The 16,992-nt window shown below is 39.1% G+C and overlaps 1 protein-coding gene across 1 annotated transcript in view; it reads left to right on the top strand.

Moving 5' to 3' along the window:
* The window catches only part of TMEM135 (transmembrane protein 135), a 176,383-nt gene that overhangs the window by 28,750 nt on the left and 130,641 nt on the right, over nt 1-16,992 (top strand). Inside the window, exon 4 of the mRNA XM_084531480.1 lies at nt 14,209-14,242. Within this exon, the coding sequence (XP_084387606.1) occupies nt 14,209-14,242 (34 nt within the window). The remainder of the gene's footprint in view (nt 1-14,208; nt 14,243-16,992) is intronic.

Here is a 16,992-nt window from a genome sequence, read left to right on the forward strand (position 1 = left end):
CTCTCCAGTATGTCCATGTCCCTCGTCCTGGGGAGCCCAGACCTGCAGCCAGGGCTCCAGGCGCTGAGCACCAAGGAGGGATCACATCCCTCAGCCTGCTGGCAATGCTCTTTGGAGTTTCTGAAATGCCTCACAGAGTGCAGCTGTCATTGAAGTTAGAACTGAATTGTGAAGCAGCCCCATATTAAAGAAAAGGATGTTCTGTGGTGACAAAAAGATGCTATGTTACTGGCAAGATATAAAATACGTACTTAATTTGGAAAAAAAAAAATCTGCATTTAATGAACTGTGGGGGACCATTTTGTTCTTTAGTAGGAAAGATGGAGTGGGCTTTCTGTCAGAGGTCAGCTGTATCTGCAGCTTTCTGTCTCAGAGGGAAATGGGCTGTCTGGGCTCCACTGTAGCTGCCTCAGACCTGCATCTGTGACCAAAGTGCTCTGGTGTCATATCAGTAGTTTTCTTTCCTCACTCTATTCTTTACCTTTTTTCATTAAATTGCAGACTCTTAAGAAAGGTGTTTGCCTTCCTGTGAATGGCTGATTACGACAAAACACAATGTAAAATCGCCCTATAGTCATTTACCAACGTTGTGTTGATGAGTGCAATGGAATACCCTTCTCTTGATGCTGTTTCACAACTCATCTTCTATCATACATAGATAATGATGTGACAAAGCACTGCTTTGACCAATACATTAATCTAAACGCTTACTTTGAAAGCCTTTCCGGCTTTTTTGGAGGTCAGTAAATGTTACGTGCAACTTACTCAGCCTTGAAAATGTTAATAGATCACTTTAATGGTTTTTGTAATGTTCTCAATTCCAGCTGTTAGTAGTCAAAACTCTTGGAATGGCTGTAAATTACTTGGTATTTATTTAAAAATGCTTGGAGTTGTACAAAATCGGCTTTTACACAAGTTGTATGTTTCTCAAACATAAATTTAAGTGGCTAATCCTGATAACAGGAAGACATGGAAGACAGGAAGACAGGAAGCCAAGTCATGCAGGTTAGATACGGCTATGATGAATATATTTTGATCGTTTCCTGTTCTGTTAATTTTCAGAAATAAGCTTGGAATTGCAAATTTTCATAATTTAAGAAGTTAACAGCAATTTTTCAGTCTCAGCATTTTGCTTCTCAGATTTACTCACTTCTAGTTTATCAGTTCTTTGTTTCAAGCTTCATTCTTCTGGAAGTGACTTGAGTGTTATATGGGATGACATGAGCGTTGCTGCTTTGGCTTCAGGAGGTTCAAAATCACAATGTGCTTTTGGTGCCTAGCTGTGTAAAGTTTTCCTTAGCATTATTGTTTTGTACTTTTGCTTGTTTGTTTTAATTACTCTGTGGTTAATACATTACAAGAAAGAGTTCTGAAACAGAACTTGAAACAAATCTGTGAATTGCCTGAAACAAAACAGCTGAACCAAGAATACCACCGGGGTGTCGTAAAGCTTTTGAAGAGCAAGATGCAAGTTAGATGTACTAAAATCCAGTTGGTATTGATGGGGCAAAAAAAGTGCTTGATTATCTCCAGGAAGTGATTGATTCCATCTCTTTTGGAATACGAGGAATTGCCCACTTTCCAGGGACACACATGAAGTCTGTATAATTGGATGGCAATTGTTCAGAATTCTGCAGATAGGAGAGGAAGAAATTTCTGTCCTGGGTAAGCAATTGACCAGCGACTAGAATATTTATTGTGCTTTTTTTGAGAGGAATCTGCATGCTTCAGGCTACCCAATTTAGAAATCAGCTAGTAAATGCTGGTGAGTCTTGTGTAAGTTCTTGAGATAAGGTCATCAGTTCTCTAGGGACAGTATGGAAAACTATGCTTCTCTGCACTTTTTTGGTTTACAGTGTCTTAAGATTTTGGAACATTCTGTAAATTTCTGAAGTGGCTGGAAGCTGTGGCTAACAGTCTGTTGAAGAGTTGTGAGATGGGAAAAGAGATGCTTTCTTGTGAACTGCTCATAAGCATTTCTTCAATCAGCCTAACCTGCATCCCCTGACCTTCAGTCCTGGTGATTCTGTTTATGCATATAAATGTAGGTATGAGCCTTATAATTCTGCATACCTTTTAAAAGGGAGTGGTTACAGTCAACCCTTAAACTTAGCTGAAATGTGTTTCCACTGCACACTTGTCATCTCTTCCCAATCAGCTGAGAGAATCACCATTGTGGGTCTGTTACACAGTCTAGATTGCTGTTGTAAGCTGTATTTCATCCACTTAAAATGGCAGAAGCTTGGTAAGGTGAATCCCACAGCTGTGACCAGAGCTAGAAGGATGCTTGGAGATCAGTGATTCCAGTCATATGCATTTATATTTGCTCAGTCCAGGCTATAAGCTATTCGTGCTTCTGAGAAGTGTAACCATGTCTGCAGAGGTGGTCAGCAACCAACTGTCTAGAATTTCCAGCGTGTGGCATTCAAATGTTGGAAGTTTGGTCCAGCTTGCTAAGTGCTCCTTGAAGTCTTGCACAAAGTGAAAAAGCAAGATAGCCACAGCTTTGTAGTCAAAAATGCATTTTCTGGGATAACACAGGTGGAGAAGGTAAGAATGCTGGAAGAACCCATGTTTATTTATCTATCTGTGATTCTGGAGATGCTGGAGGATGTGTTGCCAAAAATCTGGGTGCGTCCATACAGACTGGATTTAGCTGATCTCTGTCGCTTAGTGTTACAGTCAGGGCTGAGCCTGATCATCCAGGACTGTTTGGTTGTGTTCGCTCAATGGTCTCCAGTTCCCTGGATTTCAGGAGGACTTCCTGGCTTAGACACAACACCAGATGTGAGGTTTCTTCATCGATGATGATGTAAAGACATCACAGGCAGCAGCCATCCAGCTCTGGACTATGTCTATCAGGTTCACGTGGGGCTAGCCTGGATGGACAAAGGGCAGTGCTAAGGTCAGGCTATGAATTATGATGGATCCCAGGTGACTCTGTGCAGCCAACCCTTCCTGTGCTATTCTGTGAGTAATTGAGACTTTTTCTTATAAGAAAACTGTTTTTTATTGTTATTGTAAGGACCACTTCTGGCAAGTCTGTGTTTGTTTTCACTTTGTAGGCTGAAAACTAAGGAAAAGTGATTTAGTCATCTGAGTATTAATAGAATTTTGTATTTTGTTTTTTCAAAATATATAATGACAACAAAATACATTACTGATGAGAAAATAAAATCCTTACCTCCAAATGTTAAAGCAGTTTTGAAACGCCTATTAAAAATGGTAAAATGTAGACTATGGCTGATCATTGGACTGTTTTGTAAGTCTGAATTAGATTCAAGCAGCACAAGCATGGGATTAGTTACTCAGTTCTGTCTGTTCTGCACTAGCATACAGGAGATGCTCATTAGGGCTTCCTTGACTTAAGCAAACACTTAATGCATCTTCTGTGTCTGAATGCTTGTGCGTATGTGCAGCTCCCAGAGGGGAGTAACAGATGGTCTGCTAGTGCAGAATAAGCTGCAGGTGCTGCCTGGGCGAGCTGGCTGTAGTGCTAGCTGCTGTGGCAGTGAAGAGCCTGACGTTTACCTGGAGAGGTAACATCCACGCTCCCTGTGCCTCTGGTGCAGTGGCTGAAAGTCTTGGATGGAATCTCTGTGATAGGTTCCTCAGGTCTGCTGGCAGGCTGTTGTTTTTAGATACACCAGCTGAGAGGAGCTTAAATCCATATGAACTGTAGCCATAAATCCTCTGTAAATGAAGTGACTTTCTGCGACTTTATTGCTCCCAAGGAATTAATGTTATCTGTAGCACCTGCAGCAGGAAAAGCATGGAGGTAGCAACCTAGAATGGTGTAAATTTTCTATATGTAGCCATGCAAGGTACTTCTGCAGTGAAGATTACAAAATTGTACTGTGGTGAATGATCTTTTATCCCCTTCTTGCCCTTTCTTCTTCACACCCCAGAACAGAAAATGACTCTTTATTTTCTTCAGTGGGCCCTGTGCCTTGCATTTTGTTTCTTTTAGTCAGATGACTGCAACTCCAGATTGAAACTTTGATAAAGTAAGCAATACGCTGTTAAAATCGCCTCTTAAAGATTATCTGTCTGACAAGCAGAAACAACAGAGCCCACAGAATTAAAGGCGAACATAAAACACGTCTCATGAATTCGGGACAGTACCTATCATCCTGATCCAGACTGTTCCCACTGCGGTAAAAGACTGAACCAGTTCACAATGTCTGGTAGTACAACATCCTTCTGTCTGCTTAAGGGAACTTGTATTTGCACTATCTTGCTGAATCTCTGTTGCCAAATCAGTGCTTCATCAATTGCAAGGTTTTTTTTTTTTTTTTTTTTTTTTCCTTTTTGAGCTCTTCTTCAGTGTCTGTTATTCATTCTTTTGAGCAAGCTGACTGAGGAACTAGCAAAATGTTCTCAGCTCAGCTGTTGGTGTTTTGGATCTTCGAGCTTAAAGACAGAAAATAATTGGTTAAAACTGGGCTTGGCAACAACTTCTTTCCGTCTTTGGTAGGTGCAATGTTGTGTTAATATCTCTCCGTATTATCTGACGCAGTTTAATACTGATATCCTAACAGACGGAGACTTCTCAGTCAATGGGGATGTGTTGAAATGACTCAGGCTTCAAAAAGGTAGGAAAGCCATATTAGAGAAGGTTTGCACTGGCTCCTGTCATCACCTTCTTGGGGACCCCTTGTGCTTCAGGCCCTTACAGATGTAGGCAAGCTCCTAGCAGCATTAGTACGTGTTCTGCATTGCCAACTCATAGTTCCTAACTGGATGTGAAGCCTGTTTCTAATACAATTTAATATGCTGTCATCTGGGGAGAAAATAAATGGCTTTGTATGTTGGCAAGTCAAGTCTACCCCCATGTTTCTGTTGGAATGGTCTGCTCCTTTGTTTCTGAAGGTAAAGGCATTTTGAAGTTAATTGCACCACAGGGGAAAAGTTGCAGCTATCTTCTGTTTGGGTTGGATTGGCTTGTCATGTTTGCTTTTTTTTTGCATATTGCTTCAGGTATTTTGGGAACGGTGTTATCTGATCACAAATACAATCGATCATTAAAGCAGTATGAGTCTTACAAGAAAATTAGCTCTAAATGTACAAAGAAAATAGTAACTACTAGTTTTACAGACTCGAAAAAGAGACTGCTCAAGTCTTTTGAAACAGATGAGAAACTGATGACTTAAGTATCTTACCTAAATCTTACTGTGGAATGGATCTTAAGGGAGGAAGAAAACCTCCTGCCTTGTTGGGAAGCCTCCGAGCTGCTGCTTGCTGAGCTGCTGTGGCTGGGTTTGGGAAATGCAGACAGGAGATGGCGAGAGGCTCTTAGCCTAAGGAGGGGTGGGGGAAAGGTGGACGAGAACAGTTTGCATACTGGGGGGTTTCCACTGGTGTTGTTGTGGCAGCCCCAAGCTGTCTGGTAGAGACCCTCCTAAATTCTTCACCCCGAAATATACCAAGTATACATACAAGGCAGTGGATGTTGCACATCTCTGCAACGTTTTCCATACTTTCTCCTAATTTTTATTAACAGTCCTGTCTGTTCTGTCCGCTCTTTGCCATAGCCAGTAGTGATTGCTAGTGAAATCCAATAATCCCTCTGCTGCTAGGTTCCCCAAAGTGTCTTTTTGCTCAGAACGTGTGTGTTTTGCTTTATGACCTGCATGCCTGCCTTGCGGCCAAGCAGCACATGCTGCATTCAGACTGAGAAGGTGCCCAGAAACAAACCAAGTGTTTTCTTTTTGATCAACTGAGCTGATTAAAAACAATTCTCTGTTACAATCCACAGTCCAAAGAGATTGTTATTTGGGGCCTTATTTAATGCTCAGTAGGCCTTCTATACCAAGAAAGTTAATGCTTTAAAAAATTGCTGGAAGTCCTTCGTTTCTTCTCCTGAGATTTGATTAATTTGTTATTCTTCTGTTATCTCCTAGTCAATCTTTTATGAAACTGGTAAGTATTTTGGAATCTGGTTTTTATCTCTTCATGAAATCTTGTGAGGTTAAACTGCACTCAATTTGAGTTCCCCCCGTAGGTTGGCCATTGCTTTGGCTCTGTAGACAGCATAGAGAAGCTGGAAGAGGAGGAGGAAAGGAATAATGAAAGAAAATCTATATAAAAGAGTATAGAACAGTTCAAAAAGTAAACTGTAGATGTTATCTTGGGTTGTACTAGCTGAAAACTCGGTAAGAGTTATTGGTACTAATTTAGCTGGAATGTATCACTGTAGATATATTTTCTTTTTGGCTTCTGTCCCTTTCTAGTTTTCTCATACCCTTTCTTTGGCATATATTCAAATCATAGAACATGTTGAGTTTACTTTCTTTCCTTTTAAGAACAACAAATTCTGAGTATTGGCAAGAAAAATAATAGCCATTTTACTTAGCATACAAAATGCTCAAAGCGGTTATTACTGATTTGCAGTTCTGAGCAACTATAAGCTCCTCGACTATAAAGTGACTGTTTCCTACTTGAAACAATCCAAAATTCAGAAAGAGAAAATCTCTTAAAGAGAATAGTGGGGCTCTGGGGCCTTAAACTGTATCTTTTGACATGAAGTTATGTGCCTGAACATTATCTTCGTGTGAAAAACTTGCTACCGGTATTTACTAAGCTCAAAAAGTAATCATTTTCTTTTCTGAAAACTTATTGCTTAGGTCTGTTTTCATAATTTTCGGCATTATTTTGAAAGCTTATCTGTTCCTGCTGATTTTAAGTGAACTTTTGCACCAGGATTTCACTGCTGGCCTCCAGCTGTCAGTAGGAAATTGGTGGGTGTGAGAGATTAACGATACCCTAAACATAATCTGTAGTTCTTGTGTTATTACAGGGATGCAATCACAACTCTAGATCTATCGTTGGTTAGCTTTTGGTGTCAAGCTGCTGTAGAGCAGAAAGAAAAACCTCTTCGTTTTGACCTTTTTCTTTTTGGGGGAAGCCTGTGATTTGCGTGTTTGATTTAATTCTGCAGGTTATAAAGTGGTGTGCTTTACAGTGTGGGGGGGAGGAAAGGAGGGGGGGACTCTTCCTGTTTTTGCAGACCACAAATCCTGTCTGGGGAGCCATTACAAACTATTATGTTAGCTTCTTAGTTTATGCTCAGAAATTAAAGCCAGAGTTAACTCTTTCTTTTCTTTTTGCCTTTTATTTTTTTTTTTATTGTGAGAAGGTACAAGGTAATACTTTCAAATTTTAATGTAACAAATCCGTATGGCACAAGCTGTGTCCATTTTACATTCCACCTGGTATTTATTTTTGAATCCACTTATTCCTTTGAAAGTAGTTGTGTATGTGATTTAAGTGCATACAGAAAATGATTGTCAGCCAAAGCAAGGTGATAAAAGTCAGAATATACAGCAGAATATAAAACAGTGGTATTTGTAAAATTCAAAGTTGAATTTGGAGGGAACTTGTTAGAAGTACATTTTTTTCATAAAGATTAAATTTGCTACTTTATAGCCATCTATAGTACAGACCATGTTGAATAAGTCACAAGAGGAGAAGTTTGACTTGGTTCATTCTTGAAGCTATTGACTCAGATCAGATCTGTCAGTTTGACAATGCCATTGATTTTTGGACAAGCAAAGCATAAGATTGGAATATTAGAAACATGACCTTTTGAACCAGGGATTGAGTTAAAAACCTTTATAGAAAAGCTAAAGCAATTCTTATCTTAGCAATGCATTGGTTATTTGTTTCCCCCAACTTCTAAAATTTACTGTGTACAGGGACAAATGTAACCCATCAGTGAGGCTGCTTAAGCAAGGAACATGTGCTCTCAATTGCATGCACGAAGATGTTTAACATGCTGCTTTATCCTTCTGCAGGCTTCTTGCAGCCATCTCTGCTTGCTCACTGCTGCTGTGTGCTGGGGCGACGAGAGCCATTGCAGGTTTTGGGTCTGGGATGTACTTGCCTTGTTGTGTACCTTGCTCCACGGTGTGATTTTACTGGCTCACAGTTACAGCTAACGTCTACAGCTGTTCTAACTGAAAGAGGTGCCTGTTGAGTCAATTTATCTGGATTTTGTACGTAATGGCATTCATGCTGTGGTTATTTTGAGGTATTTGTGATCTGGTCACTTACTTCCACAGAAAAAAAAAGTGACTATTTAAAAAAAAAAAAAAAAAGTATTTAGTTTGAATCTGTTTGATTAGTTTCAGTAAACGTTTAGATTTAAAGGTGTCTACTTGGAAGGGTTTGTAGTTTTGTTTAAACAAGGCAATACAGAAAAAATGATTTAACCTTCATGTTGCCAAAAAAAAGTTACTCGTGAGAAAACTGCTTGACTGGCATGCTATGTATTAGATATATAAAGATGGAGAGAGGAAGGCAAAGAGTAAATACTCAGGAGGAATGAATACTGAGAAGTAGTTTAAAAAATCACAAGTGTCTACTTGTGGCCTACTGTCTACTTTTTCTCTTCAGAGAAAAAGGTGATGTTGGCTCAGTTGGAGATCTTAACTTCTTGAGCCTGGTTGCACTGCTGAAAGGCTGCGCTCCACACTGATGTTCTTTGAAGCATCTTAGGGTCCTTTAGTGTGAATTGAACAAATACAATTCATTTATAGTAAAATTGACATGAGTATAAGGGTGTTTTAAGGATTCGCTGCACCTTCAAGTGAAGTTATTCTTTTCAGCTTAGCAACAACTTTTTTTTTTTTTTTTTTTTTTTTTTTTAAGGAAAACCATAAACAAGAAGGGAGAACTGGCAGTAAATTTTGTAGGAAAAAATGTCGTGGTTGTTTTTGAAATTGGAATTTTGTATGCCTTGTTATTATATTAAGCCAAAGCTCATATTACTTGTGAAAGTAAAGTTCTTTGTTGAATTTTACAATGTGTCAAGCCAAGCAGAAAAGTATTCCTTAGCAAGCTGTCACACAAACAATATGTTGGCATGCAGATTTGGACAGTTGTCATTGCTCCTCTGGGGTGAATAGGTTCTTTACCTCATGTGTAAGGTGACTTGGACTTTGGCCTCAATCAAATATGTTTTCCAGAACTTAAACTTATATGAAAGTGTAAATACCTTGCTCACAGGAAGATGAACTCAAAGTCTGAGATTGGCACTTTGATTTCTTTAAGATACTGTTGGTTAAACAAAGAATAAGCAATCTTTAATCTGCTTTCTTTATTTCCTGTGCTTTCTTTTCAAGACCTTGAAGATGACTTCAAGTTTCTGAAAAACTGGAACAGCTTCATAAAAGAACCAGGAGTATGTTTGAAGTCTTAAGGAGCATGATGCAAAAACTGAAGGAGCTCAGTTTTTTGTTTAAGAAGTTGTATGTAGCTGGCTTGGTTGGACTCTCACTAGTGTTATAGCGGAGGTAAAGATGTAACTGGTTTCAGTGACTGGAGAGAATTTCATCTAGAACTAGGAAGCAAATTGTAAAGTAGCATTTAAATAACTTATCAGTAGTTGCAAGAGCTTCATTTAAAAAACTTAAAATTTCAGTGATTTCTATTTTTTTGAAGTAAGTGACTAATGAAAACTTGTTCTATGTCAGTTGGAGTCAGATTATTTATTGCAGTAATCTCTTCTGATTTTTAGAATCTGTGAAAAAAATGTTGTATAATTTGAGCTGCTTTCCACTTTTTTTTTTTCTCTAGAATGGTGGAATTACTGAGCTGGAGAGGGCCGTGAGAGGTCGTCTTGCCCAGCTTCCTGCTTGGAGCAGGCTCAGCACTGACTTGGGACCAGGTTGCTTTGGGATTTGTGCAGTCAGGACTAGCAGGCCTCTGAGGACAGAAGTCCTGCAACACCTCTGGGTCCATGTTCCAATATTTGACAGTCTTGAGGCAGGGTCTGTTCTCCCACGTGCCTGGTGACAGGATGAGGGAGAATGGGTTAAAGTTGTGCCAGGGGAGGTTTAGGTTGAATATTAGGAAGAACCTCTTCACTGAAAGGGTTGTTAGGCATTGGAATGGGCTGCCCAGGTGGTTCAGTCAACATCCATGGAGGTCTTTAAAGGATGTTTAGGTGTAGAGTTTAGTGATATGGCTTAGTGGAGGTCTTGTTAGTGTTAGGACAGAGGTTGCACTAGGTGATCTTGAAGGTCTCTTCCAACCTAGATGACTTATTCTGTGAAAATACGGTTTCCTCATTGCAAGTCAGAATCCCCCATTTTTCTGTAGCATGCTTCAAAGAGGCTGGTTCTTGCCCTGGTAACCTTGTGGCGCTGGAGGGCTGCTGTTAGGTCCCCCTGTAACCTTCTCATCTCTGGGATGAACCAACCCACGTTTCCACATCGGCTTCTCGCAGGGTGAGTGCTGCAGCCCCAGCCGTGCTGGTGCCTTCCCCTCGACTCACACCAGGCAGTGAACTCTGTCTTGGTTGGGGGACCAAAGCAGGCCCAGTGGTCTGTGTGATGCCTAACAACTGCCAAGTAAAGGAGATTAATCACTTCCCTTGACCTCCTACCTACACTTCTCTTAAGGCAGCCCAGTGTGCTGCTAAGCTTCCTTGCTATTTTTGACCTATAGCTTTTCATTATTTTTTTAAAAAAAGTTATTTTTGACTCTTTCCTCTGGGCAGTACAGTCACAAAAATATGTTGTTTGAGCTTATAGGCCAAACATAGGCCATAGTTGAAGAGCTGTTGGAGATAGAAGTTGGTCTGAATGCTACTGAGTTGTCCAAAAAACAAGTTGTGTCAAGTAAAACCTTTCTTTGAGGAAGCTACTAATGAACAGAAGAATTATCTTCTGGAAGAATGTGGCCTGTTAGTTAAACATTAAGAACGGAAACAATGAGATTGGAATTATTCAGCCCCAGATGACACAAGCTGTATTGAATAATTGCACTTGGAGGCATTGCTGGCTTATTTCTCTAGCAAATGTACAAGAAAATTCATGTGAACCTGGGAATGGGGAAAAAATTAGGTGAAACAAAATGAAAAGTATTCTAGACACTACTGCTCTTTGACACCTTAAAGGGTGATTCAAAAATGTGTTTGTTTTCATCCAATCACTCTTTTCAGGTAAAAGATACCAGTCTTGCTAAGACTTTAAAAAAAAAAAAAAAAAATTCTTAGGTTCTTTAGTTTAACAAAGCAGCCTGGCAGAATTGGGTGGGACATGCCGCCCCATTTTGTGTCCCACTAATACAGCTCTCTTGGATGGTGACTTTGCGTCCTTCTTCTAGTTCAGCATTAGTCAGCCTTTCATTAATTATGTCCTGGTTTGTGTGTGTATGTTCCTTTATTTCCTTTCCCCAAATTAAAAATTCTCTATGTCATTGCTAGCCAGTTGAGGGAAGGGATTGTCCTCCTCTACTCTGCACAGGTGCAGTGCAGCTTCACCTTGAGCATTTTATGCTGGCTTGGGCAACACAGTATAAAAAGGACATGAAACTATTAGAGGGCTACAGAGGAGGGCTATGAAGTTGGCGATGAGTCTAGAGGGGAAGATGTTTGAGGAGCAGCAAAGGTCACTTGGCTTGTTCAGTCCATAGCAGAGCAGGCTGAAGGGAGGCCTCATGGCGGCCTGCAGCTCCCTCACGAGGGGAGCGGAGGGGCAGGCGCTGAGCTCTGCTCTCTGGGGACAGCAACAGGACCTGAGGGAATGGCATGGAGAGGGTCAGGCTGGGGGTTAGGGAAAGGTGCTGCACCCAGAGGGTGGTCAGGCACTAGGACAGGCTCCCCAGGGCAGTGGTCGTGGCACTGAGTCTGCTAGAGTTCAAGAAGTGTTTGGACAGTGCTCTCAGCCATAGGGTCTGATTTTTCGGTGATCATTTGTGGAGCCAGGAGATTGACTCGACAATCTTTGTGTTTCCCTTCCAGCTTGGGATATTCTGTGATTTGGAACTCTGTAGGGTATGAGAGATAATATCAGCTGAAAGGTGGAATTAAAACAGTGATAAGCTAAAATGAAGGTTTTGGTGAGATTAACCTCTAAATGGAAACTGGCAGAGATGAAGAAAGCACAGAGGAGTGAAGGGAAATAAAAATACGTGTGCATCCACTTGGGCTTCCTCTTGCCCGACCATCACTAGTGTAACTACCTGCTGGTCTAGGTCTTCCAGAGATTACTATTCAACACTGGTTCATGGACTGGGGGAGTTAAATCCTAGCCATTTTGTAGTGTCTTTAAGCCTCCAAAGCAGGTGACTACACATGGCAGACTAATTATTTCTGTTATTTAATTATTTCCTGCTCTTGTAATTTCCCTATTTCTCAATTATATGAGTCTCTTATTTACCAGCTGCAGCTTTAATACAGTCCTTGGGTTGTATCAGCGACCCTTTTGTTTGGACCAGCTCCATCTTTCTGTCCTGTTTTCCATCAGCTGTCATTGTTACAAAATAGTGCCACATTTTCTGTGCTTCCACCCACTTTTTACCAGTTGAGTTCACAGTTGGGTTAGGTTTGCTGGATCACATTTGCACAGGGCTGGGAAGAGTTGTTTTCTGTAAAAAACACGGAGATATTTATTGCTAAAGCAGTCACAGAATGAAGTTTTGGGGAAAAAGACTGTTTTTGCTTGGAGTTAGCCGAGGCCTTGTTCAGCAGCAAATGCAGACAGGCTTGCTTCAGGCACTTTCAGATGATGTCATGTAGCAGCTTTCTGTATTTTCAACTCCAGAAGTTATTTCCTTGTGTGCTTTCATTGTCTGCATGTTTTTCCTCCCAGTGACCACCTACTTCTTGTATTGGTCTCACTGCAGCTGCACTGTAGCTTCTTATTTCTTTCCTTCCTCTTCTCTAACCCCTTTTCCTTTCTTTGTCTTTGCGATTGGCAGTTTGCATTTAACATTCAGCCAAGAGGGACCACAATAAAAAGCTACGAATTTGACAAGATCAAGCTCCTGGATTTTTAGTACTTGGAGAGAAAAAAAAAATCAGAGGGAGGCCAAAGCACCTCGCGTGCATGTCATCCCTGCCTGTGTGATACAGATACTGCCAGAGAGAGTCCAGGAAGTAAATTATGTGCACTTGCAATACACACTGTGCAATACACACCGTAATACTATTGTCAAAACGCACATTATACTCTTAAAGCTGTGAGAGCTTAAAAAGCTTAACGATTCATTGGTTGCTTGTAGACCTGTTCTGAGAGTTCAATTTCTCTACTGTACAAGGTGAATTTTCCTTCCTTCCTGGTTAGAAGCAGTGTGCAGGATTGTGGTACTTTCTTGTGAGTTATAGAAGTCTCTTTGCTTTAATGCTTCAAGACACAATTCCTTATATATTGTCTGTTTGTTTCTTTTTTTGTGTGTGCTTCATCCTTACCAAATCTTTAGATTTGGGCTTCTTTTTTAAATCCCTGAGGTTTCCATGCTATGTTCTTGTTGGTTGTTTTTTTTTGTACCTGCATATGGTAGTAGGTGGGGAAGGTATTCAGAGGGGATTTTTTTTTTTTAAATAATCTACTTTTGCTAGTTAAAGTTTTGAACTTAAACAAAACTTGAATTTTGCTTGTGAATAGAGAGCATCCTGTGGGACTCGGGATGATGTAACATTGCTTCTTCAAATTCAAAGTGATGTGGAAGCACTAGAGTTTTCAAATGGGATTTATCCCCGTGCCTCACATACAGGTTGTGAGAAACCTAGATCTAGGTGCTTTGCTTGGCAAAGTTATAAACACCTGGACACGAGGGTTAGAAAATACTGAAAAAAAGCTTTTTTCTTCCCTTTTTTATTTTTATTTTTTTTCTGCTTGCTGCCTTGGAACCATGCAACTGGAATTTTTTTGCTACTGCCTGTGATTTTGTGTCCTTGTACAACTGCACCGATTTCAAGTTGTTTTGTTAACATACAGTCCTCTTAAGCATTCTGTGCTTAAAAACCTAAAATATCATGACAAACATACAAACTTGGGTGGGTTGGACCTTCTGTCGTTTATGTTGTAACAGCATTAAAAAAATCCCAAATGTTGTGAAGACAAATGAGTTCAGCTTATAAACTCATTTCCATATTAAGTTTAACAGTTAAACTTGATGGTGTTACATTTGAGGCTTTCATTTTTTGTGTTGTTCAAGGTGCCCTGCCCCTTCATGATGCCTTCATGACTCGTGCAGTAGGAATCATTATATATAACTCTGTACATATAATTTCTCACTGTTTTGATACTGTGCTATGAAGGTACTATTTTTGGTTCCGTATGTACTTTTCTATGGGGTAGTAATGATCCATCCTAAATTCTGTTCTTTAATGCAGCATTCTGATGCTTAAACTGTTTTTTCTACAATTTGCAAAAAGTTATTAATCTCTTCACTAATTTTTATAACTTCTGTTTCTAGGAGAGGTCTCCTCACAATTTACATGGCCAATCAAGTAAGTAGTACTTTATTTCAAGAGTAAAAATGTGTAATATCATTGGAAATGCATTTTGTTTAAAACTGATTAATGCTGAGATTCATTGCCTTTTTAATCCTCTGAAGACTTTTCAGTTTTTAATTGAAGAATTTTGTGCTATTATGTAATTAAAGTTATCTTAATAGCAAATTGTGATCTTACGTGTTTCAGGAGTAGCTGTAAAGCACACGCTGAACTAGTTTGTTGTACTGTGTTCAAATTTATTGTACCATAAGCCCAAGAAAATGGATAATTTTATGTCCCTTCCTTACTAGAATGACATGTGGTACTCCTAATGATCATTATTTTTCAGACAAATAATCCAACAATACATACGTCAGTTTTATTATTAATCATTTTTCAAACTGATATATTACGCAAGCAAACATTTTTACCAGATAGTTGTATCAAGTTAATTTTGTCATGTTCTTTGTAATCATAGTCAAAAAACAGTAGTAAATTTATGTAAATACTTTGTACACTAACTTTTTCTAGATATGTACTTCTGTAACATGGTTATATTTCTTTAGGAATGATTGTATTTGCCATAAGAATTATCTAAAGCTTTAATTATCTAAATCTTTTTTATAGTGAGTTGTATAAAGAGTCATAGAAGCAAGAAGGGGGGGGGGGGAAAAAAACAAACCACTACCACCTAACCAGACAACCTAAGAGGTGTTTTAGAACACTATAACAATTTACTGGGACCTTGAGAGAATCGTATGAACTTAAGGCTCTGTAAAGATTCTTAAGTAGAAGTGTTGAGACAAAGACAATTTATTGCAGTACAGATTGGAGTGATAACACCAATACTTTCTTTTCCATTCTGGTAAAACCATTGTTGATAACTGTTGTAATTGTGACGATACTTGGAATGCTTTTGGAAAGAGATGATATTTCACATGTGCTAGCAAGTAAATATCCTATCCATAGAAATATTTCAAAATGTAGCAAAACCCTTTAGAGTTCTATCTCAAATTCTGGTGTTTAAACTTTTTTTAGGCAGGAATTGTTTCTAAATTTATTGTGTTCATACAGTGCCTGTCATTATAGACTCACTCATGAGTAGAGTTTACAGAATTCAGGAGAGATTAATTTTCACCATCAATTTCAACTACTGTTTTAACTTTTATCTGCTTGACTTGGATGGCTCATACCCTGTCCATTAGGTTTCCTTTTCTTTGTGATTTTTTTCTAATTTGAGAGGATGATGAATCCTCATCTTGAAATTTAATTAGTTATATGTTCAGACCCTCAATAACACGTAGCAACAGCACTGCCTTCCTACAGGGATAATTTCGGTTATCCTATGGATAGCCTAGTTATCCTTAGGATCCCTAAGATTTGAAATTTTTCTTGAATTAAGAAGAGCAGGTGTGTAGAAATCTCCCATTCAGGAAGCATAGGTTATTATAAAACTAGTGGTAATTAGTTGAACATCTCATTGTTAATTTGGATTGGGCTTTTCAAGGGAGGGGGGTGGGAAATAGGTGTACTTAAATAGCAAAACCTCTGAGTATCCCAGTACTGAGAAAGTTCATTATGTCCATGGCTCTTAAGTTATGATGCTGCACAACTCACTTGATGTTATAAAGGAAAAGTTAACTGTTGTAGTCAGATTTGCAGTCAGATTTTATGGAAGCCGTTCAATGCCGTGAACGTTCTCTTCAACATAATGGTTTATTTTAGTAACTAGTCTTTGAACTTGGGACAGCCAATGGTTTGGTTCATAAACTGCCCTTGATTATGACATACTTACCTTGTTAGCAAGCTGTGTAGTCACTGCAAATACTTTCCTACTTGTGTTGCTTGTCTGTGGTTGAGAACTTTCTATGCCTTAAGTTTTGCTCATAACTTTAATGTGTCCTTTAAGTATTTGTTATCTTCAGATTGCAGTGTGTTCTGAGAGCTGACGTACTTTAGTTGTTAATGCTGGTGTCTAGATTTCAGACCTGGAATGCAATGTGGCTTAAGCTAGTTGTTAGGTCACGAAAATGGAGAATTTTGCATTTCTTGCATTTTATAAAAACTGGTTTCAGAACCTATTCACATATTCTTTAAACGAAATGTATTATGTTGTTTTGTTTCATGTTTTGCAAAAGTATATTTTATAGTCTGAGCAATAACTCCATCTTTCTTTCTAGTTCTTCATGGATGCGTTTGTCTAGTTGGGGGGGGGGTAGTTGTAATTAGGGCTCTTGGTTATAAGTAATTATCTTGACTATTGTTGCAGTGAATTTTTATAGCCATACTAGGGCCTTTAATATAGTAACCTTTAAAACAGGAAAATAATTTTTATGTTGGCCATGTTGGCAATGCTTGACAGTTTGCATTCAGAGATGAATTTACATGGTGAAATGGGTGTGATAGGCGTTCACTCAAGTGGCTGCCATTGAGGAGCAAAACACAGGAGAGTGTGAAAGGCAGAAGGTCTAAGGGCCTTTGCTTTGAAAAGGCAACATCTTTATCAACTTTTCTTAATTATTAGAAACATATGAATAAGCATCCTGACTAACTTCAAGTAATGCAGGGATTATAGACTCATATGGCCTGGAACTCCTCAGTTGTATTTTGTGACTGCTTACATGATGAAATGACAGATTAAAAATAAGTTGTTTATGTTGTATATGCTCTGTGGAAAAACTGAATGAAAGTGCTCTCTTAAAGTAGCTTTCTGCTAAATTGAATTTATTAGAACAATACACTTGAAAGGTTTTTTTTTTTTTTTT

This window comes from Aythya ferina, assembly GCF_964211825.1.
Source record: "Aythya ferina genome assembly, chromosome: 1".
Classification (NCBI taxonomy): domain Eukaryota; kingdom Metazoa; phylum Chordata; class Aves; order Anseriformes; family Anatidae; genus Aythya; species Aythya ferina.